The sequence below is a fragment of the Ornithodoros turicata genome, chromosome 8, assembly GCF_037126465.1.
Source record: "Ornithodoros turicata isolate Travis chromosome 8, ASM3712646v1, whole genome shotgun sequence".
Classification (NCBI taxonomy): domain Eukaryota; kingdom Metazoa; phylum Arthropoda; class Arachnida; order Ixodida; family Argasidae; genus Ornithodoros; species Ornithodoros turicata.
The window spans coordinates 25,789,648-25,808,359 of NC_088208.1; the positions used below are offsets into that span (position 1 = coordinate 25,789,648).

The 18,712-nt window shown below is 46.7% G+C and overlaps 1 protein-coding gene across 1 annotated transcript in view; it reads right to left on the reverse strand.

Annotated features, from left to right (window-relative positions):
* Positions 1 to 18,712, reverse strand: part of LOC135366776 (uncharacterized) — a 91,199-nt gene extending 72,487 nt beyond the window's left edge. The window contains exons 1-2 of the mRNA XM_064599684.1: positions 18,529 to 18,712; positions 11,143 to 11,254 (exon numbers count right to left, since the gene is read on the reverse strand). Coding sequence (XP_064455754.1) covers positions 11,143 to 11,254; positions 18,529 to 18,550 — 134 coding nt within the window. The 5' untranslated portion in view covers positions 18,551 to 18,712. The remainder of the gene's footprint in view (positions 1 to 11,142; positions 11,255 to 18,528) is intronic.

The following is an 18,712-nucleotide window of genomic DNA, read 5'->3' on the forward strand; positions in this document are numbered from 1 at the left end:
ATGGCCTGCCACATCAAGTAATTTTAAAAGGTCAACCCGAATCATTTCGTAAAGCCCTGTCATATCATTAATGTATCGAATCGTCTGGAATTAATTTGTCTAGCGTTGTCAATTTTCGTGCTCTTATTGTTTTCTTTTATTGTTTTATTGTATTTATTGTTTTATTGTATTCCTTTATTGTTGTACCTGACATACTATCGACATATGGCATGACTTGCCCCATGAACTCCCGCTCTGGGCACTCGGGGTCTAAATAAATCAAAACGACTCAACGGAGGAAACCCGTTCCTGCTGTGTTGGTGTCAACGTAACGCCATCTATCTTTCTTTCTTTTTTCACTTTAGTGCCACTTGAAGTTGATTTTAATCGTACAGGCCCGGCAGCAACGCTACTGGAAGAACTCGATGTACTACGAACCTCAACAAACCCGTACTAGCATAGTCGTCTGAATGAGTGCAGACTGAAAGAAGCGTCGTAAACTGCACTTGCGCGTCTCCGCAGGGGGCCATGGGGCAAACAGCCGGAAACATGGGTACCACGCCGTGTAATGGACGACCACATTGGAAATTAATTGATGTTGCAAGGTGGGACGACCGCGAGGGTCCGGACATCATGACTAATGGAAGGCGCATCCCCCCCCCCCTCCAACCTTTCGACGACAAATGGAATGAATTTTGACGACGACCACCCACTTGAGTACTCATCTGCTTCACGTTTCTCAGGGACGCTGCTCTTCGCTTTACCGTGCACCTAACTCCTTATGAAAACTTGCATACACTCCAGGTCACAAAACGGATGACAGTCCCCCCACTACACGGTCTAAATCTCGCGTCTTCGGGATCCTACCTAATTTATTTATTGATTTATTCGTATACCTATTATTTATTCATAATTTATGTCATTGCAATTTACGTGTGCCACATTGCATTTGCCCAAAATGTTTTTTTTCTCTCTTTCTGTACGTGACGCGGAAGCAGTAAAAAATTAGCGTCGACTTGTGGCGTCACAGCGTGCGCCACCTGTTATCCGTCTGGCAACATAGCTCCTCGAGGAGGAGAGAGGGGGAGAGGGGAGACCGAGAACGTACATACGCTGTCGCGTCAACTCGCGTGGCATAGTGGTCAGGATGATCGCCTTCCACGGGTTCGAATCCCGGCACCAGCTGTGGTACCTGAGCTTCAAGCTTTCCAGACGAATGTTGCCACAGTTCCCTCTGAAGTCAGCCCAGGTCGCATACTAACTCCTTGTCCCCCACTCTTTCCCGCTGTCTGTACGCCACTTATAGCCACAGTTGCTTCGCGGCGCTAACACGAAATAATAAAAATGATACCCTGTTGCTGGAAGACGGACGCCCGCGTGTGTGGACAGTGTGTGTGAGTGACTGACTGAGAGTCTTTGTCACTCATTGGTTTTATTGTAGATAGCCATTCGTGTTTTCCTAAGTGATCTGGAGTAGCCGGCTCTCGTAATCAGTGCCTATTTCTCCTTTTTTATTCTCAACTCAACTCAATTCAACGGACGCCCGTCTCATCACGCTTTTCTCTTGGAGGAGTCGAAACAATGACGTTTTTCTTTTTTGTCCTCGAAAATTCATGGAAGTGCGCAAATTTTACTAACAACTTTTATACTTTGCGTACTTTGCCTTCCCTCGTCATCCTTTCATGCGAACCTTTTTGGAATGGGGTAGGGTCCTGCACTCAACGCAGGGAAACATCCCACACCATCATCATCCTCCATTCATCTATCTTGTTGTTGTTGTTGTTGCGTACAGTGTCATTGAACGAGACGGATTTTGAATAAGAAAGAAAGAAAAAACAAACAAAGAATAGCATATTTGTTAGGCTGTGATGGCACCTTAACCTGAATTCTCGTCGCGTACAATTGTTCCTCTTCCACCTACACGGAGCTCCTAACAACCGTGCACTTCATCCATTTTGGAGCTCGCACAGCGCACCCGAGGAAGCAGTAAGGCGGTCTGCGTCACAACAGCAAAGGTTGGAGCTCGGGCGTATATGCTGGACCACCTCCACTTATAATCGAGCGTCCCTTACATGGACTATGCCTAACGAGGTTATTAAGACACCATGAGATGTAATCGGCACAATGAAATCTGCAAAACGGGCGTCGCCAGAAATGGCCTTGGACGCGGTTTGAGTAATTACACGGCGATGATCCATCTCTGCCATACGCCGAGTGACTGCCACCCTTCGGACGGTTCCCGTGGAGTGCCTGCGTTCATAACCGGATTACAACTTGCTATCCCACCCCGTGGGCCCTTGATCGAGCGGACTCTCTTTTATGCAGGTGGCAAGGCCTAAAACATTGTGAAACCTCGTATCATTTTCTTCAAGGTGGTGGAGGGCACCATTGTAGTGTCTCGGATAGAAATGCAAGTTGACGAGATGCCTTTCTATACCGACGAAGTATAGTTGAAGAACGCAATAGGGCATAAGGATGGACTACTACAGAGACAGCGGTTTGAAAGCTGTCACCGTGTAGTAGTCCCTGAATAGTAAGTCCTTTTGCCCTGTTGCGTTCTTCAGATACGCATGTCTCTCATCAACGCGCTTTTCTAGTCTTGTAGCTAGCCGAGGATGTATTGGCGTCATTGAGCCTAGTCATTTCATCAGACGGTCCTATAACTCGCCGTGGTCAGGATGAGAAAACACTTTAGCGGTGTGAATATACAGACATAAGCGTCTGAAGGTGCCATTCCTGCTATCATCCCTGGAGCGACCTCAAGAGCCCCCTACGCCACTTAATCAATACCGGCGTATCCTAAGGAACTACATGCCCGTCATCGACGGGGGTTTCCTACAATAAGAGTTTATGCTACCATACAAGCCACAAGACAATTCTCCTTCACGCTTGTGGGACATTTCTACGCGCTAGTAGTTACTCCAGTCACTGTAAACGAATGAATCTCAACAAAAGACATAATTATGTGGCTAAAAAAAAAAAAAAGCTAGTCATTCTGTATGAGGAAGCCTTGGCTTCTTCCGCGTTTGTGGTGCCAATTTTCTCGATTTATCTTTATTTTTTCTTTTTCACTTATTCACTCACTCGGTTTCTTTGGAAAATAGGCTGGAAGGGGAGGAAAGAGGGAAATTAGAGGACTTGCAAGCAGGCACTGCCCTCAGTCTCTTAGCGTCCAATTTCGGATGTTAACATGAAAGACAAAGTACGAGGAGAGTTCAAGTCAAACCGGGACTTCCTGTCTCCTGAGTGTACAAATGGCTTGCGCTACTTCTTTTTCGTCATTTTCACACGCGACAAGCCTCCGCGTTCACCACGTGGCAGTCCAAAGTTCTTGCAAAACAGAAGGCACGTGCCGGACAAGATGGCCTAACAACGAGTTGAGCGCGCACATCGAACAGCGAATTGTCATGAAGTTTCTCGTGAATGAAGGCGTAAAGTCATCTGAAATTCACAGAAGACTTCAGGCTCAGTATGGCCACGATACACCTAGCCGCAGCAAAGCCTTTGAGTGGTGCAAACGGTTCCGAGACGGCCGTACATCAGTGCAGGACGATCCCGGCCGGGGCGGCTCAGAGTCCAGTGTCAGAGTTCCTGAGAACATCCAATTTGTGGAGCCCCTGATCCTCAAGGACCGACGGATAACATGTCTCGATATCAATAGTGTATATAGTGCGATCAATAGTGCATATTACTGCCAGGTTCTCAGGAATGTGCATGAAGCAAAAGCGGCCGGGCCTCATCACCAAAGGAGTCCTCCTCCTACAGGACAATGCACGCCCGCATACCGCGCATCTCACGACACGCACCTTACAGGAGCTTGGCTAGGAGTTGCTGTCACATCCCCTTTACAGTCCAGACCTCGCCCCCAGGGATTTCCATCTCTTCGGGCCACTGAAGGCGTTCCTTGGGGGCCACCACTTCAGCTGTGATGATGAGGTCAAGAATGAGGTCCGATCATGGCTGGTACGCGCCGGTAAGAATTTCTGGCAGCTGGCATCCAAGCCCTCGTGAAATGCTGGGGCAAGGGGATTAGTGCAGCTGGAGATTACGTTGAAAAATAAAACTAATTTCTCACCTGTAAGTTCATTTTACTTTCGCGAAAAATGAAAAGTCCCGGTTTGATTGATTGATTGATTGATTGATTTTAAAAGAAAAAAATGAAAAGTCCCGGTTTGACTTGAACGCCCCTCGTAGATAACATATGATATAGGACATCACTGCTACCGTATTTATTACGGAGGTTTTGCACCTGGGATTTCTCTTCTCACCATCCCAACAACACCGGATATCCTCTGGATGCACGAATAATGTCCTAAGGAATTCGTACATCCAGGAGATATAGTAGGAGATGTTGTTGGGGCAGGACCACACACAGACATACGGAGAAATGACGATCGGGGAACTGTCGTCCGCAGTCAAGAGTTCGTCTGATCGAGACGCACATGAGACTGTGTGGTTCTGAAAGGTTGGGGGGGGGGGATATAGGTTTATTGCAAAACAAAACAAAAAAAAAACACGAAAGGGGGGAAAGGTTGGTATGGTGCGGGCAATGCAGAAAGATGTGCTCTAGATCTTTCAGATCACCCTGGTGACGACAACTTGGAGAATCAACCTACACGCAAGCGGTAGCGCCACTGCGCTGTAAAAACCACATTGAGTCGCATCCGATGAATGAATGCAGCGTCTTGACGAGAGAGATGTTTCGTGGCATCCGTAAAGCGATCCTTGGAACAACCCTTGCAAGCATAGATGGGGCGAGAATGTCAGTTGTGCATTGGCGGGAAGCCAGGGGTGCCACTATAGGAATGATTAGATGAACGATGATGAATGATAGGCATGATAAGATAAGGAAGGAATGATGAGATGATAATGGTTACATTGCATTTGTCGATCACAGTTAGCTGGGCTGGTCGTCGTGAAGGAGTTCCAGAAGAGGCGCAGACCGTGCAGCTGATGCACGGTGGCGTACCATAGTCGTAGATGTTTGCAGAAAGTGAACGGTCGGTAATCCATTTTGACACAAGGCTTTCTGGAGGAGGGTTCCTTGACTCGTTGGTTGGAGTTTTCTTCTACTCCAAAACGTTGAATCTTGAACACGCTCCCGATATATGTATTACTGCCTTCACATATTATGCTACCTACTTCAAAAGAAAGTTATCTACCACATCTCTCATACAATACGTGCCGTATTGAGCATGTGACTGAAGCATTTTGCGTGTTAGACACCTCACCAGACCTCCAAAGCGTTTCACGCAATCAGGCCGCACAGTCTTTCCCTTCATTGCAACAAAATCTCCCCTCAATCTTTTCTCTTCTTCTTCTTTTGTTGCACTAGACGCGCTTTTTCACAAACCCATCGTCACGCCCATAATGCATTCCCGTAGCCCACAGCTTTGAGGAGTTTATCGCCTTTTGCCAGCCCCGCTGCTCAATGACGCGAGAGGTATTTAGCGCCTAATGATCCGAATGGCTCTAATGGGGAATATATCAACATTAAGAAGGCGCAGCGTGGTCAAACAACAAAACAAGGGTGCCCGGCCACCAAGAGGATTACCATCGGCCTGCGCACAGAGGCCGGTGTGGTGTGCTTTACGGCAAGGCGGTGATTTATGCAAATCTGAAACGGGGAGCGGGCCGGCGTTGCCAAACACCTGCATACTGTACGCTTTTTAACTCCCTGTATAGAAGAAGGGCAGGGAAACGCGAGGCGCCGGTTCTCTATATATGCTAACAGCAACCACGTGACACATTAGTGACACCAAAGTTACACCAAGTGCGTGCGAAAGGCACTTGTATGCATCGAAGTGAACCCGCGCACTCCTAGCTTTACAGCAAACGGAGTAGTCGAAACTCGTTAATATGACCACGGACGTTTGGTCATAAAGCGAATTACCGGTCATTGTCATATAAACGAAATGTCATGTTAACGAACAAGAGTTATATGCGGAGGCCATTGGGAGGCAACTGTTCCCGCGAAAAACGGTCATAAAGCGGGGATGTCGTATTAACGAGTGTCGTCGTAACGAATGTCGTATTGACGAGGTTCGACTACAGACTGCAGAGAAAAGCACCGTGAATATACCGAAGCCTATCCGGCTGTGACATGACTCCGCAGGCGCCGCCGCCCGCAAGGCAACGCAAGAGCGGTCACGTGGACATGACTACCAATGGGAATTACCGTATAATTTTCGTTCCTTTGACGTCAGAGCTTGACGCGTTTATATGCTCGAGGATTAAAATCTCGCCAAGTATACGACACGTAGAAAAGTCACTGTTTTTCCCTCATTACCATGGCGGTTCAGTACAATGCGTGCACGACGTAATGAACCAAATACCAAAGTTTCACAACCGTGTAGCATGATAAAGCGGATAAAAGTAGCCGAGTACATTAACATCGTAACACGGTATTAGTTATACATTATGCATGGCCAACCTAATTGCTTTGTGCAATAAAGCACCCGCTCTCGCCATCGTCGTGCATCCTCAGGACGAGAGCCGTCGATATTTTGAACCGATACTGTTCTTCTTCCGGTCACTGTCCTCAGCTCAGAAGAAGAACAAGAACAGTCTCTTGTTGATATATTGGTGGCTCTCGTCCTAAAGACCTATCGCATCTGGGAACGTATGTATGAAACCGATACAGTAAGTTCGTCACCACTCAGAAGAACAACAAGAGCAGTCTCTTGTTGATATATTGGTGGCTCTCGTCCTGAAGACCTATCGCATCTGGGAACGTATGTGTGAAACCGATACAGCAAGTTCGTCACCACTCAGAAGAAGAACAAGAACAGTCTCTTGTTGATATATTGGTGGCTCTCGTCCTGAAGACCTATCGCATCCGGGAACGTATGTATGAAACTGATACGGTACGTTCGTCACCACTTCACAGTCAACCTGGCAGAGTCTCTCTTCCGAAAAAAGCTGACACATTACATAAACGAGCTTCAAAGATTCGCACTCCCTCTGCATCTTACACCATGATGACGTAAGGCAGGCACACAAATGGGAGCGAAGCGCAGGCGATTGTCTGCGAGGTCGTCTGCTTGACGTTCGCATCGCAATATGCTAAGTGGAAAGTCCTCGGTAAATACGCCGACTTTCGCTTACCAGGGTGAGTTCTGACGTGACCATGTTGCTTGGAACACGATGTTACGCTCCTGGCTGTACGAACACGTCCGACGCTAAACAGAAACAACATTCCGCAAGCGGATCACAGAGCAGACGCTTTCCCCTAGTATTCCGGTTCGCCCGCCCGCCTGTCGGTCGGTCGGACGGTCGCCAAGGCTACCGAGGTCCCTCCAGCCGCTCCCTGATTGGTCTCGTCTGCGCCAAAGGGCGCTCATTGATTGGCCTTGTCCGGCTGACGTTCCCGGAATACTCTCAATATGCGTCGTCTGCTCTTGCCATGTGTTACATGAAACTGCACAGGAACAAGGCCACCAATTCGCGTCGGATTTTCGGCATTATTATCAGTGATAAACGCGGAGCAAAACGGCACTATACACAAAAACGCGATTCAAGGAATGGGCGCCGCCATTAGTTCCGCCACCCCGTGGTAGTCACAGGAACTGTGCACGTGTGGACTGCCGTTTGCCGAGTTCCTTCATTTTCCCGTGTGTGTTTTCGTTCATTTTCGTGTCTATTGTGTGTTCATTTCATGCCTGTTCATTATCTCCCGCTCGGGAGCCGGTATAGAAAAGATATCGCGTCGGCCAGCACTCCTCACGTGAACAACTGTGCAACGAACGACGTAACGAACGACGCAACGAACGACTACCGTTCCGTTTGTGTTGGCGTCAAGGTAACGGCGTCTTTCATTCCGCGAGTAGAAACTTTTGCGCTTTAGCGCCCCTTTAACATTCCCCTACCGGTTCTCTAGACCTTCTGTACCTTTCTACGTTGCTTCATAAGGATATTCGATGTTCTCTCAGCCTCACACTTATGCAGCCCATTGAAAAAATACATAAATAAATAACACAAAAAATTGCTGTATCTGTGGGCATTGTGCCACATCCGTTTAAATGGCTGGAGCGTTGTTGCGCGCGTCGTCTGTGGTATCGTGTATATCACGTGACCGGCGAGCGAACCGAGGAAAATGAGACGGTGCAGGGGAAAGAATTACATGTTATATTTAGGGTTCCATGGTGGGCATTTTTTCGGCATTTATATGTTTTGTCAAATTCGGACATCATCGGACGTTTGCATCAAATAGATGCCGAAAAATAAAATCGGCAGCTATAATGACCCATGGAAGCAAGGCAGCTCAGTAGGAGGACGTTGAGAGCGCAAACAATTTCCTTTCCAAGGAATAAAGGTGTTACGAGTCAATGTTTTTCCTTGAGCTAAAAGGACGGTATTCCTGGCATTCAACCTGGAAACGAGGTGAAGGAAAAACGAAAATGTGATGCTCCGAAGGAAACAAATGCGTTCGAGTTCCGGCATTTTTAGCATGTAGCACCATATGCAAGAGTATATAATTCGGAGTTTTTCGGAATATGCCGAATTTCCAAGAAAATATTCGGCGGGTGGTTTTCGGCATTTTTCGGCTAATGCCGAGACCGCGGAACCCTATATTATATAATTATATCGTCTTCGAAGTATCGTGTTGGGCCGGCTGGTTTAGCATAGCAATAATTTTCTCCTCTCTCTCTCTCTCTGCAGAACTTACCCTTTCGTAAGAAAAGGCAAACAAAAATTCGGTTCCATGATTGAGCATCTAAAAGACGGTCATCCATCATCAGATTTCCGAGACTATTAACTTGCGAACATAATCCTCAACAAACTCAGGGCTAAGCTTTATGGCAAACCAAAATCATAAAAAAACTAAAGCTTATATCGCGCAACGCCGGATTCTCGCAAAGTATACTAAACGAAATTAGCTGCGGAAAAAATTCAGTGCTCTCTTTCCGAGACCTAATTAATGTTTCAGGATCGTCGATTTGCAATAATTAGTTGTAAGAGTACAGTAGCCGTAATACATTATCTACAAGAATGTTCACTGACCTGCGCAGCTGGTGAACCGAATACTAATACTGTCCACGTACATACTGCCACGTTATCTATTCCACCATATCTAACGCATAAATATCTTACGTTCTTAAAATCTTACGTTACAGAGAATAGGGAAAAATATACTTTTCTTGCACCTTTTAAATCCTTCAGCTGCTGATGCCGCATCAAAGTTTCCGAAAACGACCATTGCCACTTCTTCTTTTTTTTTTTTTTTGATTGCGTGTTAGCGCCGCGAAGCAACTGTGGCTATGAGCTGCGTACAGATGTGGACAGACAGAGAGAGGACAGCAGGAAGGAGGGGGGACAGGGGGATTAGTATGCGTCCTGGGCCGACTTCAGGGGGCCATTGCCACTTCACGCAACTGTTTGTCTGTTTTTGTGTGTGTGTTCCGTATAAGCGCCGCGAAGCAACTGTGGCTATGAGCGGTGTACACATGTGGACTGAATGAAAGAGGACAGCAGGAAGGAGTGGGAGACAAGGGGGGGATATAGTATGCGTCCTGGGCCGACTTCAGGGGGAACTCTACCTGCATTCGTCTATAGAAGGTCTTCGGAAAACTCAGGGAAAACCTCACACAGCACAGCCGGTGGTAGGATTCGTACACACCACCTCTCAGTCTTCAGCACGACTTCATCAATAGTGGTTTTCCTTTTGAAGTATCTGCCTCAGAAACGTAGACAACATTATGAGACATGAATACCAGTCGGCAGCAGGTAATGAATGAAAACGTAAAACGTTTCCGCAACTACAACGAAAAAATAGAAACAAAAAACAAGAAGAAAAAATATGCGTTAGTAAAAACAAGTCATTCGTTACCGCACTTGGCTGTGATTGGCTTAAGCGGGCGCTGACCGAGTCGAAACGTAGTGCGCCTGCATGCTTCAAATTGTTTCTTACACACTCGATAATGTTGCGAAAACAGTCGTTGGAGACGACACGCTTAAAGCACATTTGCATGCTTTTAAAGCAAACACTTGAGATATAAGATATGCGCGTTAACGAAACACATGAATTCCGCGTCAGGAAGACGTCCGGCATCTTCTCTTGTCATTTGAATATGGTGAACTATAATCTGCATGTGCGGACTACATTACCCGCCGGCAGAGTTATACCTCTGTGACTGTAGCTGATGTCATCGTGTATGGTTGCTTTCTCAGTAACTACAGTTACTGCAGCTTGTTACCTGCGTATAACTAAGTTAGCTTCCAAGTCTTACATCATCTCATACAACTACCGGACATTCTATAAGTTGCCGCCAGTCGGCGCTGTTGTATCCAAATCGTCGCATGTTACTTTCAAGTAGGGCCCATCTTGTTTGGCGATTTCTTAGTAGCTTTACGTAGGATTTCGAAGGGTTAAGTGTAATGCGTGACAACGGCCTTCGTTACATATATATATACTCTGCAATACTCAGATGCCAGACATCATTAGCAATCCATCAGATTGCGTGAGCGAGCTATAGTTTGGAATGCTACAGCTATTATAACCACCAAGACATCGTGTATGTACAGCGATGCATTGAACAAATTGATGAACGACATTCCAGAGCTTTCTCCAGCGATAGCCAATGCAAGCGCTCATTAGACTCAACCCAGGCAGAGCTTTTCTAAATCCTAATATAGAACACATTTTCCGCTGCTGCATATAAGCAAAAGCCTCATCAGTCAAACCCATGCGACCAAATCTTAAATGATTTCGAGCTCTGAGTGCCTAAGAAGCTGTTAATGACGTTTAAACAAAAGAAGCACGTTTCAGGGTGGTGCCACGCATCTGTTATGGCCTGCGGACCTCCCGGAGAGATGGCCATTCTGAAACAGACGCACATGATATCGTACGTTTCCTATGTCCTTGCTCCGCAGCTTGAAGTAATGATGGCCGCTCTGGGAGCTTCTGTGTCACGCCAAGTGACAGTAATTAGTATCGATCAATTATACGGGCTGCTTCGAAAGGCAATGAGCTTAAAGGATGCCCAGAATGCTCGTGGGGTTCGTGATGTGTCATTTTGTTCCGAATTGGGCGTGTTGCTTGGGCGTTCTCTTCTAGTATCATTCATTCCATGTTACGTTTGTGGTTTATGTTAGTTTCGGTATCGTGCTAAGTTGTACAAGGCTGTTTTGAGGCAGAAAAATGAGTGAAGGGGTAAGCCTCACCGTACGAGATTATACGACCGGACCCTGCCGATACCGTTGTTGGTGTACTCGGCAGGTTTGAGCCCATAACCTTGGGACCAGTTGGCGGAACCGACTGATCCAAGCGACACGTCTGTAAATAAACACACACATTTATTTACAAATACACATATTTAAATTGTATGTACGAGTATGATTTATGTGGAATCGAAGCACTTCTGAACGTTTTAGATACCGTAGGACTTCGGGCCTTACTGCGAGGCAGCGTTGTACCCGCTACCGAAATATGGTACCACCATACCGATACTCGTTACTTGAGTAAAAAGTACCACCAACGGAGTACCGCTACCGTTACTAAAAAAAAGTAACGCGATACTTTTGTTGGAAATATAACCTTATTTGATGATCATGTTGGACAAGCGAAGAAGGTGCAACATCGAAATCTCGCATACGTGAGCACCCCATTTATATAATTGCAAATTAGGAGAGCACAGCTTTGCAGCAAAACAACAGCGTATTTATTGTGCAGCTCGGACACTTTGCTGGACTTCTATAAATAGCTGCTTCTCAAGGATTCATCCTGTCATCCTAGCAGGCCGTGGTCCCTGGGGCCGATATGACAATTGCGTTAGTGTCAGTGTACGTTAGTGTCATACATACTGCGGAGTCCAATGAGTAAGGAAACCTACCCGAAGTTAACAATAGTACAGTATATGTGAGCGTAACTCAGTGCGACACACTAGCTTAGCAGTGAAATCCAGAGCGCACTCTCAAGGACTTGACCTTTGTTCGTTGACCTCAACTCTTCTATTGAGCCAAGCGTGGTTATTTCCACAAGGTTCGAAGAAAAAAATGAACATGTCTTTGGTATTTCCCGTTACGGAGCACGTAGGCGTGTCCACAAGGCTTCTTGTCGAGCGCTAGGCGGACCAGTGACAATGAATAAGAGTAAGAAATACGGTCGGCCAAGAAAGGGTGGGGCACCAAAAATGTATCGGTAACGATACGGAGATAGGGTTACCATAAATTTGTAACGGAAATACTTTCCCGATACCGACTTAAAAAAGTATCGCGATCTTTTCGTCCCCTTTCCTTTTCCGTTCCGCTTTACGAAAGGAATAGCAAGTCGGCCTTTGCCTGACTAACCTTTCCTTCTTTTTTTTTTCTCAATAAACATATCCCCCCCCCCCCATCGCGATCCGCCCTTCGATACCGAAAAAAAGTATCGATTACAGTAACGGCGTTGCGCGCAACACTGCTGTGAGGCGATTCACTATTCCATTTCGCCCCATTACCGCCAGCAATGGGGTGTAGATGGTGGTGGTGGTGGTGGTGGTGATAGGGCTTGCCGTTGTCGGCCTCACGTATGTGGGCAACGTCACGACTCACGCCCTGGGGGAATGTGCGTCATGGGCCGACTTCTAAGGGAACTCTGCCGACATATGTCTGAAAGCGTCTGAGGAAAACCCAGGAAAAACCCCAGACAGCACAGCCGGCATTCGAACCCGGGTACCTCCCAATCTCGACGTGACATGGGTGTAGAGTATCACCCCTCAATGGGGTGTAGAGTATCACCCCTGGCAATGAAACTCCCGCGTCATAATCATCAAATATGTTGTTGTCGTTGGCTCATGTGGAAACCGCAAATGTATGAATAAACATGGTGACATAGCAACTTGGTGCGGTGCTCCCTGTGTACGGCGGGGCTAGAGCACCCAGTATAGATCCTGACACCCAGCCCAAAGAGTGCGCAAGACGGGTACCCCGTCAGTTGGCACCCGAGAATGGCGATTGGAACCCCGTCAGGAGGGTTATCAGACCGAAGGAGAGAGTTTAACTGGTCTCCCATCGTGGCTGAGGATGAGTACTGGGTCTACCATTACCAAGTCCCGGTGTTGAAGACCGTGACATGTTTGATAGATCATTCGGTGACATATCGACATCGTCACCAACAGGACCGGCGTATACGGGACAAGTAGCAAATTTGCGCCCCCATCCTGTATTCTTGGTTTCCTTTCTCGTTTCTTGTTGTCCTAAAGCGGCTTCTGGCTGGACGAATGGTCTCGTAGCGCCCCTTCAGGCGGGATCATGGGGGACAGTGGCCTCACTCCCCCCTTAGACGCCAGCACTGGTCGCCAACATCGCCGCTGTTGATTTTTCATTCCATGACTGGACTGAGCCGCTGAAATTAATCTTTCCTAATGCAGCTATCAGCCCCAAGCGCCTTGAGAGGTGCAGAAGACTACGTAGTTCAGCACTTGAGCTCTTTTGTCGTGCCGTGTCAGGTTTGCAAGCCCTTACACGTTAGCATACACATGCTTTCCCAGCGTCTTTTTTTTTTCTTCTTGTTTTTTTCTAGTATAGGTTTCCTCCAGCAACGAAATCTCATCAAGCGAAAAAGTCTGATCTGGAGAACATCTGAAAGCGGGGGGGTTGGAAGGGGGGTAGATCAACCAAGTTTGGGTCCATTGCTGAAAAGGTTCGCCTGCTCAAATTGATGAGAAGCGTTCCGCCCAGTCAGGAATCTGATCCTCATCAAGCGCCACTTGCGCCTCGAGCCAAGTCGTGCGCCGAAAATTTTCACGCGCTGCCCGCATCCGTCTGCGTTGACTTCACACCCAAGCGAGGCGTGTACACATGTACAGGTTTCTGCCCTTGCCTGTTTGGCTTATCATTTTGCCTTAATTCCATCCCCCATCGTATACGCGCTGAGCAGTCTGCAAATAAAGGTGCCTACACAGGGCCAAATTAGTCCGCCAGAGGGAGTCTGGTTACGCGGCGGCACTCGAGATGGTGCCGAAGATACACCTGGCTGCTTATACCACTTTATAATAACTAATGATAGCGAAGACAAGTAAAAGTATAGAGACTGGATTGTGCTGCGTTTTCGTAAGATGGAGTAGCTCAAGGCGTATTTTTTTTAATTCTTTATTTTATTTTTTAGAGGAGCTTCATCGTATACTCTTTCACGAGTGAGGTGAACTGTAACAGGGGGCGAGAAATATAAAAGTAGACAGGAAGTGTAAAGATTAATTTATAATAGGCGATGTCGATAACATTTAACACTGCGTACAGCGGTGCTGGGAGCGTGGAGGGTTGATGATATTTTGTAGGTGCTGCAGTCTTTCCTGATTGAAAGCGGTGAGGGTAATCATGCAGTGTGTGACGTTCCTGCTTATTGCAACCGCTACACGTGTTCAATGTTTGCACGGCGTGTTGAAAGGGTAATCCCGTGGAAGACAGAGCGGTGGTGGCAAGCAGGTTTGAAGTGGAATTTCAGCAGTCGGTTCAGTGCTCCAAAGGAGCTGTGCTATCAATACAGGACGACCGACAGCATTTTGCACATGCAAAGTATTATAATGCAGTCAGACTGCATTATAACGCTGTAGACTGCAGTTGCTGCCAGTCTGCAGCTGGTCTGCCTGCGAAGTCTCCCTCACACATAGAAGTCTTCTGCTGTAGGGCACATTCAGGTGAAGCCAGTGCAGAAGCAAAGGACAACACTGCGTCAACTACGCGGTGCAGCAAGGAAGACTGAACCTCGCTAGAGAGACAGCTCTTTAGCTAGTCCGTTACCCACAGGGATCAGTACGCATACGGGTCCGATCTACGCGTCACCGCATTTGCTGCGTCATCGTGCTCAGGCATGCCGCAGTGGCCTGGTATCCACTAGAAGAATATGTCTTACCCAGCATCCACAATCTTTAAAACTGCGATATAATAATACGTAATAATAATAATTCGGAGTAGAGTTCGTAAGCGACCCAACTTGCCATATCATAAGCAGCCACAGTGAGCACTGTCACATTCTTGTGTTCACTTGTTTATTTATTATTATTATCTTTTTTAATAGCCGGCCGGCTCTTTGTCTTGCTAACCTTTACTTTTTATATGTTTTAATAAACACGTTTCCCTTCCTTGCCATATCATTTACTGAAATCTGGCGTCTATCTTCTTCTTTTCTTTTTACGTTCCTCGCAATGCTGCGCCTTCGGTGATTCAATAACACCCAACGTATAATACCCTTAGCACTATCAACTGCCGTTAATGGAAAGCGTGTCATTTTATTCGTGCAGAGATCCGGCATGGCCACAGGCCTAAACCAAGATGCTGCTTTGCCCAGGACAGCGCTTGATTTGTTGGGACACTGGAGCCTCTAATTTAAATATTGTGGTCGTTAATTCATTATCCCTGGAGATATTGAGTCTGTGATTTTACAATGTGGGTTTGTTGGTCCTCCTTTCAATTATGCGTCGGGTAATTGGATGTTGGTTGTTGAATATTAATGACCCTGGAGCCGCGAAAGCCATCATTTATGGCAGCGTTAATGGAAAATTATTAATTCTAGGTGGTCAGCTTTGCATCGGAATGTGTTTATACGCTCAGTTTAGTCCGCCAATATAAGACATAAGCCGATAAACGGGCATCGAACCTTGTTTTTGGCGCAGAATCTACGTCTCTCGGTTCGCTTACGTGGCTCATCACCATCACGTGGCTTCTCATGCAACATTTTGTCCTTCCGGTTTGGTGTAGGATTAAGTTAACAAAATCAATGAAATCATCTTAATTTTAACCAGAAATTTATTGATTTTTACTAAATAAACGGAAAGTTAAATGAATAAAGTTAATAAAAGTCACCAAAGTTAATTGTATATACCCCGAAAACCTCGCAAACTTCTCCGGCGGAAAGAGCCTTTGCATTTTTTATGATATATAGTATCAGACCTTTTTGGATTGATTGGCTTTTCAGGGATTCGGAAGTAAGATAACCGCGTACTAAAGGGACTATCGCATCCGGGAACGGAAACTGTGCATGCGAACGATACGGTAATGTCTGGCACTGCTTCACAGTCTACTTGGCCAAGTTTCTCTTCCGAAAACAGCTTACATGCTGATTAACCGAATTTCAAAGACTCGCACCGACTCTGCAGTTAGGGAAGCTCCACCGATGTTAACATCACGATGACGTAGGCCAGGTGCACCAATAGGAACGCGGCTCAGACGATAGTCTCCGAGCTCGTCTGCTTCGCGTTCGCACCGCAATACAATTGGATTTGCCCGTGTAACGTCTTCTGCGATTTCCAGAGAGGGAATTACGGCATACTATCAACATCCGTCGTCTGCTCTTGCCCTGCATTACGTCAAATTGCACAGAAACTGCTTCACTAATTTGCGTCGGATTTTCGACATTATTGTCGCGGTGAACGAGGCCTAAAACGGACCTGTAGTTTCGGAATCGATCGGGACGGATGCGACAGACCCTTCAAATTGTACCTGTACTCCCCAGTGAATCAAGTACTACTTTCGCATTCAATTATACAGGAAAATGCGCGTTTATTTCGTATGCACACGTGCAGTCCTCAATGATTATTGAAACAAATGGCCATTGAACATACGCGTAGCGCCACCTAGCGTGTAACGTGTTAACATCTCGAAGAGCATTGGATCGGATGCTCCCTCCAAGGTTGACACGTTCCACGCTAGACGGCGCCTCGTGCATGTTCAATGGCCGGCGGTTTTAATAATCATTGAGGACTGCTCGTGTGGCAACAGGGAACCTGGAGTTATGTACAGGGTTCGCCAAGATAAACTTCGGGGTTTGTAACGGAGATAAAACAAATAGAAACAGTGTCGGGAAGCTAAAGTAAATATCAGAAGACGTATTATGCCCCAAAATGTTATGTCGATACTGTCACTTGATCCGTTCCTCTGCGGATAAATCGTGATTAAAAAAAAAAAAAAACGCCGCTGCCTAACATTTCCCATCGGCTATGCCTGTGTTTCAGCTCCTTCCGTGAGATGGCGAAGCTGTCTGCAACGCCGCGTTCGATCCTTTCGCCATCTGACGGAAGGTGAACTGAAACACAGGTATATAGCCCGTGTAGCTGATTGGAAATGTTAGGTAGCAGCGGTTTTCAAATTTTCACGATTTATCCGCAGAGAAACGGACCAAGTGGCAGTATCGACATAAAAGTTTGGGGCCTAATACGTCCTCTAACATCTACTTTAGCTACCGGACACGATTTGTATTTGTTTTATCTTCGTTACAAAACCGGAAGTCTATCTTGGCGAACCCTTTAGAAATGTGGGGGGCTTTTATAATCGTAATAAAGTTGGATAGGTTTACACATGAAGCGAGTCGATCTATGGATATGTCGCGATGCTGAACGTGCCGCAAGCTGGGGCCGCAGACAACTTTGCCAGAAATCTCATACAGACGGCGATGGAAGCAATGTTGTGGGAAGCTTTGTGTTGAACACAACTAAGGCGTTGCTGGCAACAGTGCTTCGTAGCGGTATGGTGAGCTAGCTCACCATAGTAGCGGCTTTGGTGAATTGTGGTGGTGGTGAAAGGGCTCGCCGTTGTGGGCCTCACAGAGGTGGGCAACGTCACGACTGACGCCCTGGGGGAACTGTGCCGACATATGTCTGAAAACGTCTGAGGAAAAACCAGGAAAAACCCCAGACAGCACAGCCGGCACCGGGATTCGAACCCGGGTACCTCCCAGTCTCGGCGTGACATGGCCAGCACGCTAACCACTGAGCCACGGGAGCTGGTGCTTTGGTGACTTTGACTTTGTTGAGCTAAATTCCACACGTGCATGTCATGCTTACTCATCAAATCATATTGCCGCACGTGTATTGGGAAGCGTCCCGCTGCCTAAGCGGGGGATACACCCCGTGACATCATCACCATCCATTTAATTGCTGTTGTTGGAGTCGGAGTACAGTTCGGGGGGGAGAACGACCTGTGTATATGCAGAGCTGAATGATAGAAGGCATGCATGATAAAAAGGTGTATAGCAAGTAAGATTTGATAGCATTTCAGCTTCCTCGGATCGAAACAAACATCGACTGTGTGTGTGTGTGTTTTGTTTTTGTTTGTTTTTTCTCGTACAAAGATGGTTGGATGCAACGAGTGGGTTGACGCGGTGAATCTTGTTATAATTCCGCCTCTGCCTAGCGACTCCGAGTGACAGGAGACGTTTTTGTAGAGAATTGCACTTATGACTTGCACGTTCCAGGCACTTAATTCATCGAAATGTTCGGAAATTCGACAAGTATCGCATCAAGTCCTTTGATGTACGAGGTAGTGTACTTTATACACATCTGTATACGCCCGAAAGAGCAGTACTTACATGCATTCGTAGCCCAAAACATTCTAAGTAAGGCTTGCTTCCAACTATGAAATATATGAACGTGCTCTTTCTTACAATACGTTAGCAAAGCCCACTAAACGCCCGTACCTATTATTCGGTTCAATTACTGATTTACAATCATGATGTTCAATTCGTGATGTGCTGGACGGCAGACAGCTTGAAAAAAAAAATGTCACGACTCCTATATGGATAGCTAGCACGCAATTAGTCCGATTTTGGTCCCCGCAAAAAGACAACAGTCAGCTCACCCAAGTGCGTTTCGTCGTACATCAATCTCTCACGAGGAGTATACCATCAGGACGAGCTGCCGAAGCAATTGAACATGTTCAGTCTCCAGGCACATTCTGACAAAATGCTCGAACCCTTCATACGAAAGACAGTGGAGGGGGAATTGTCGAAGGTAATGCGTCAAACAACACCGCACACAAGACG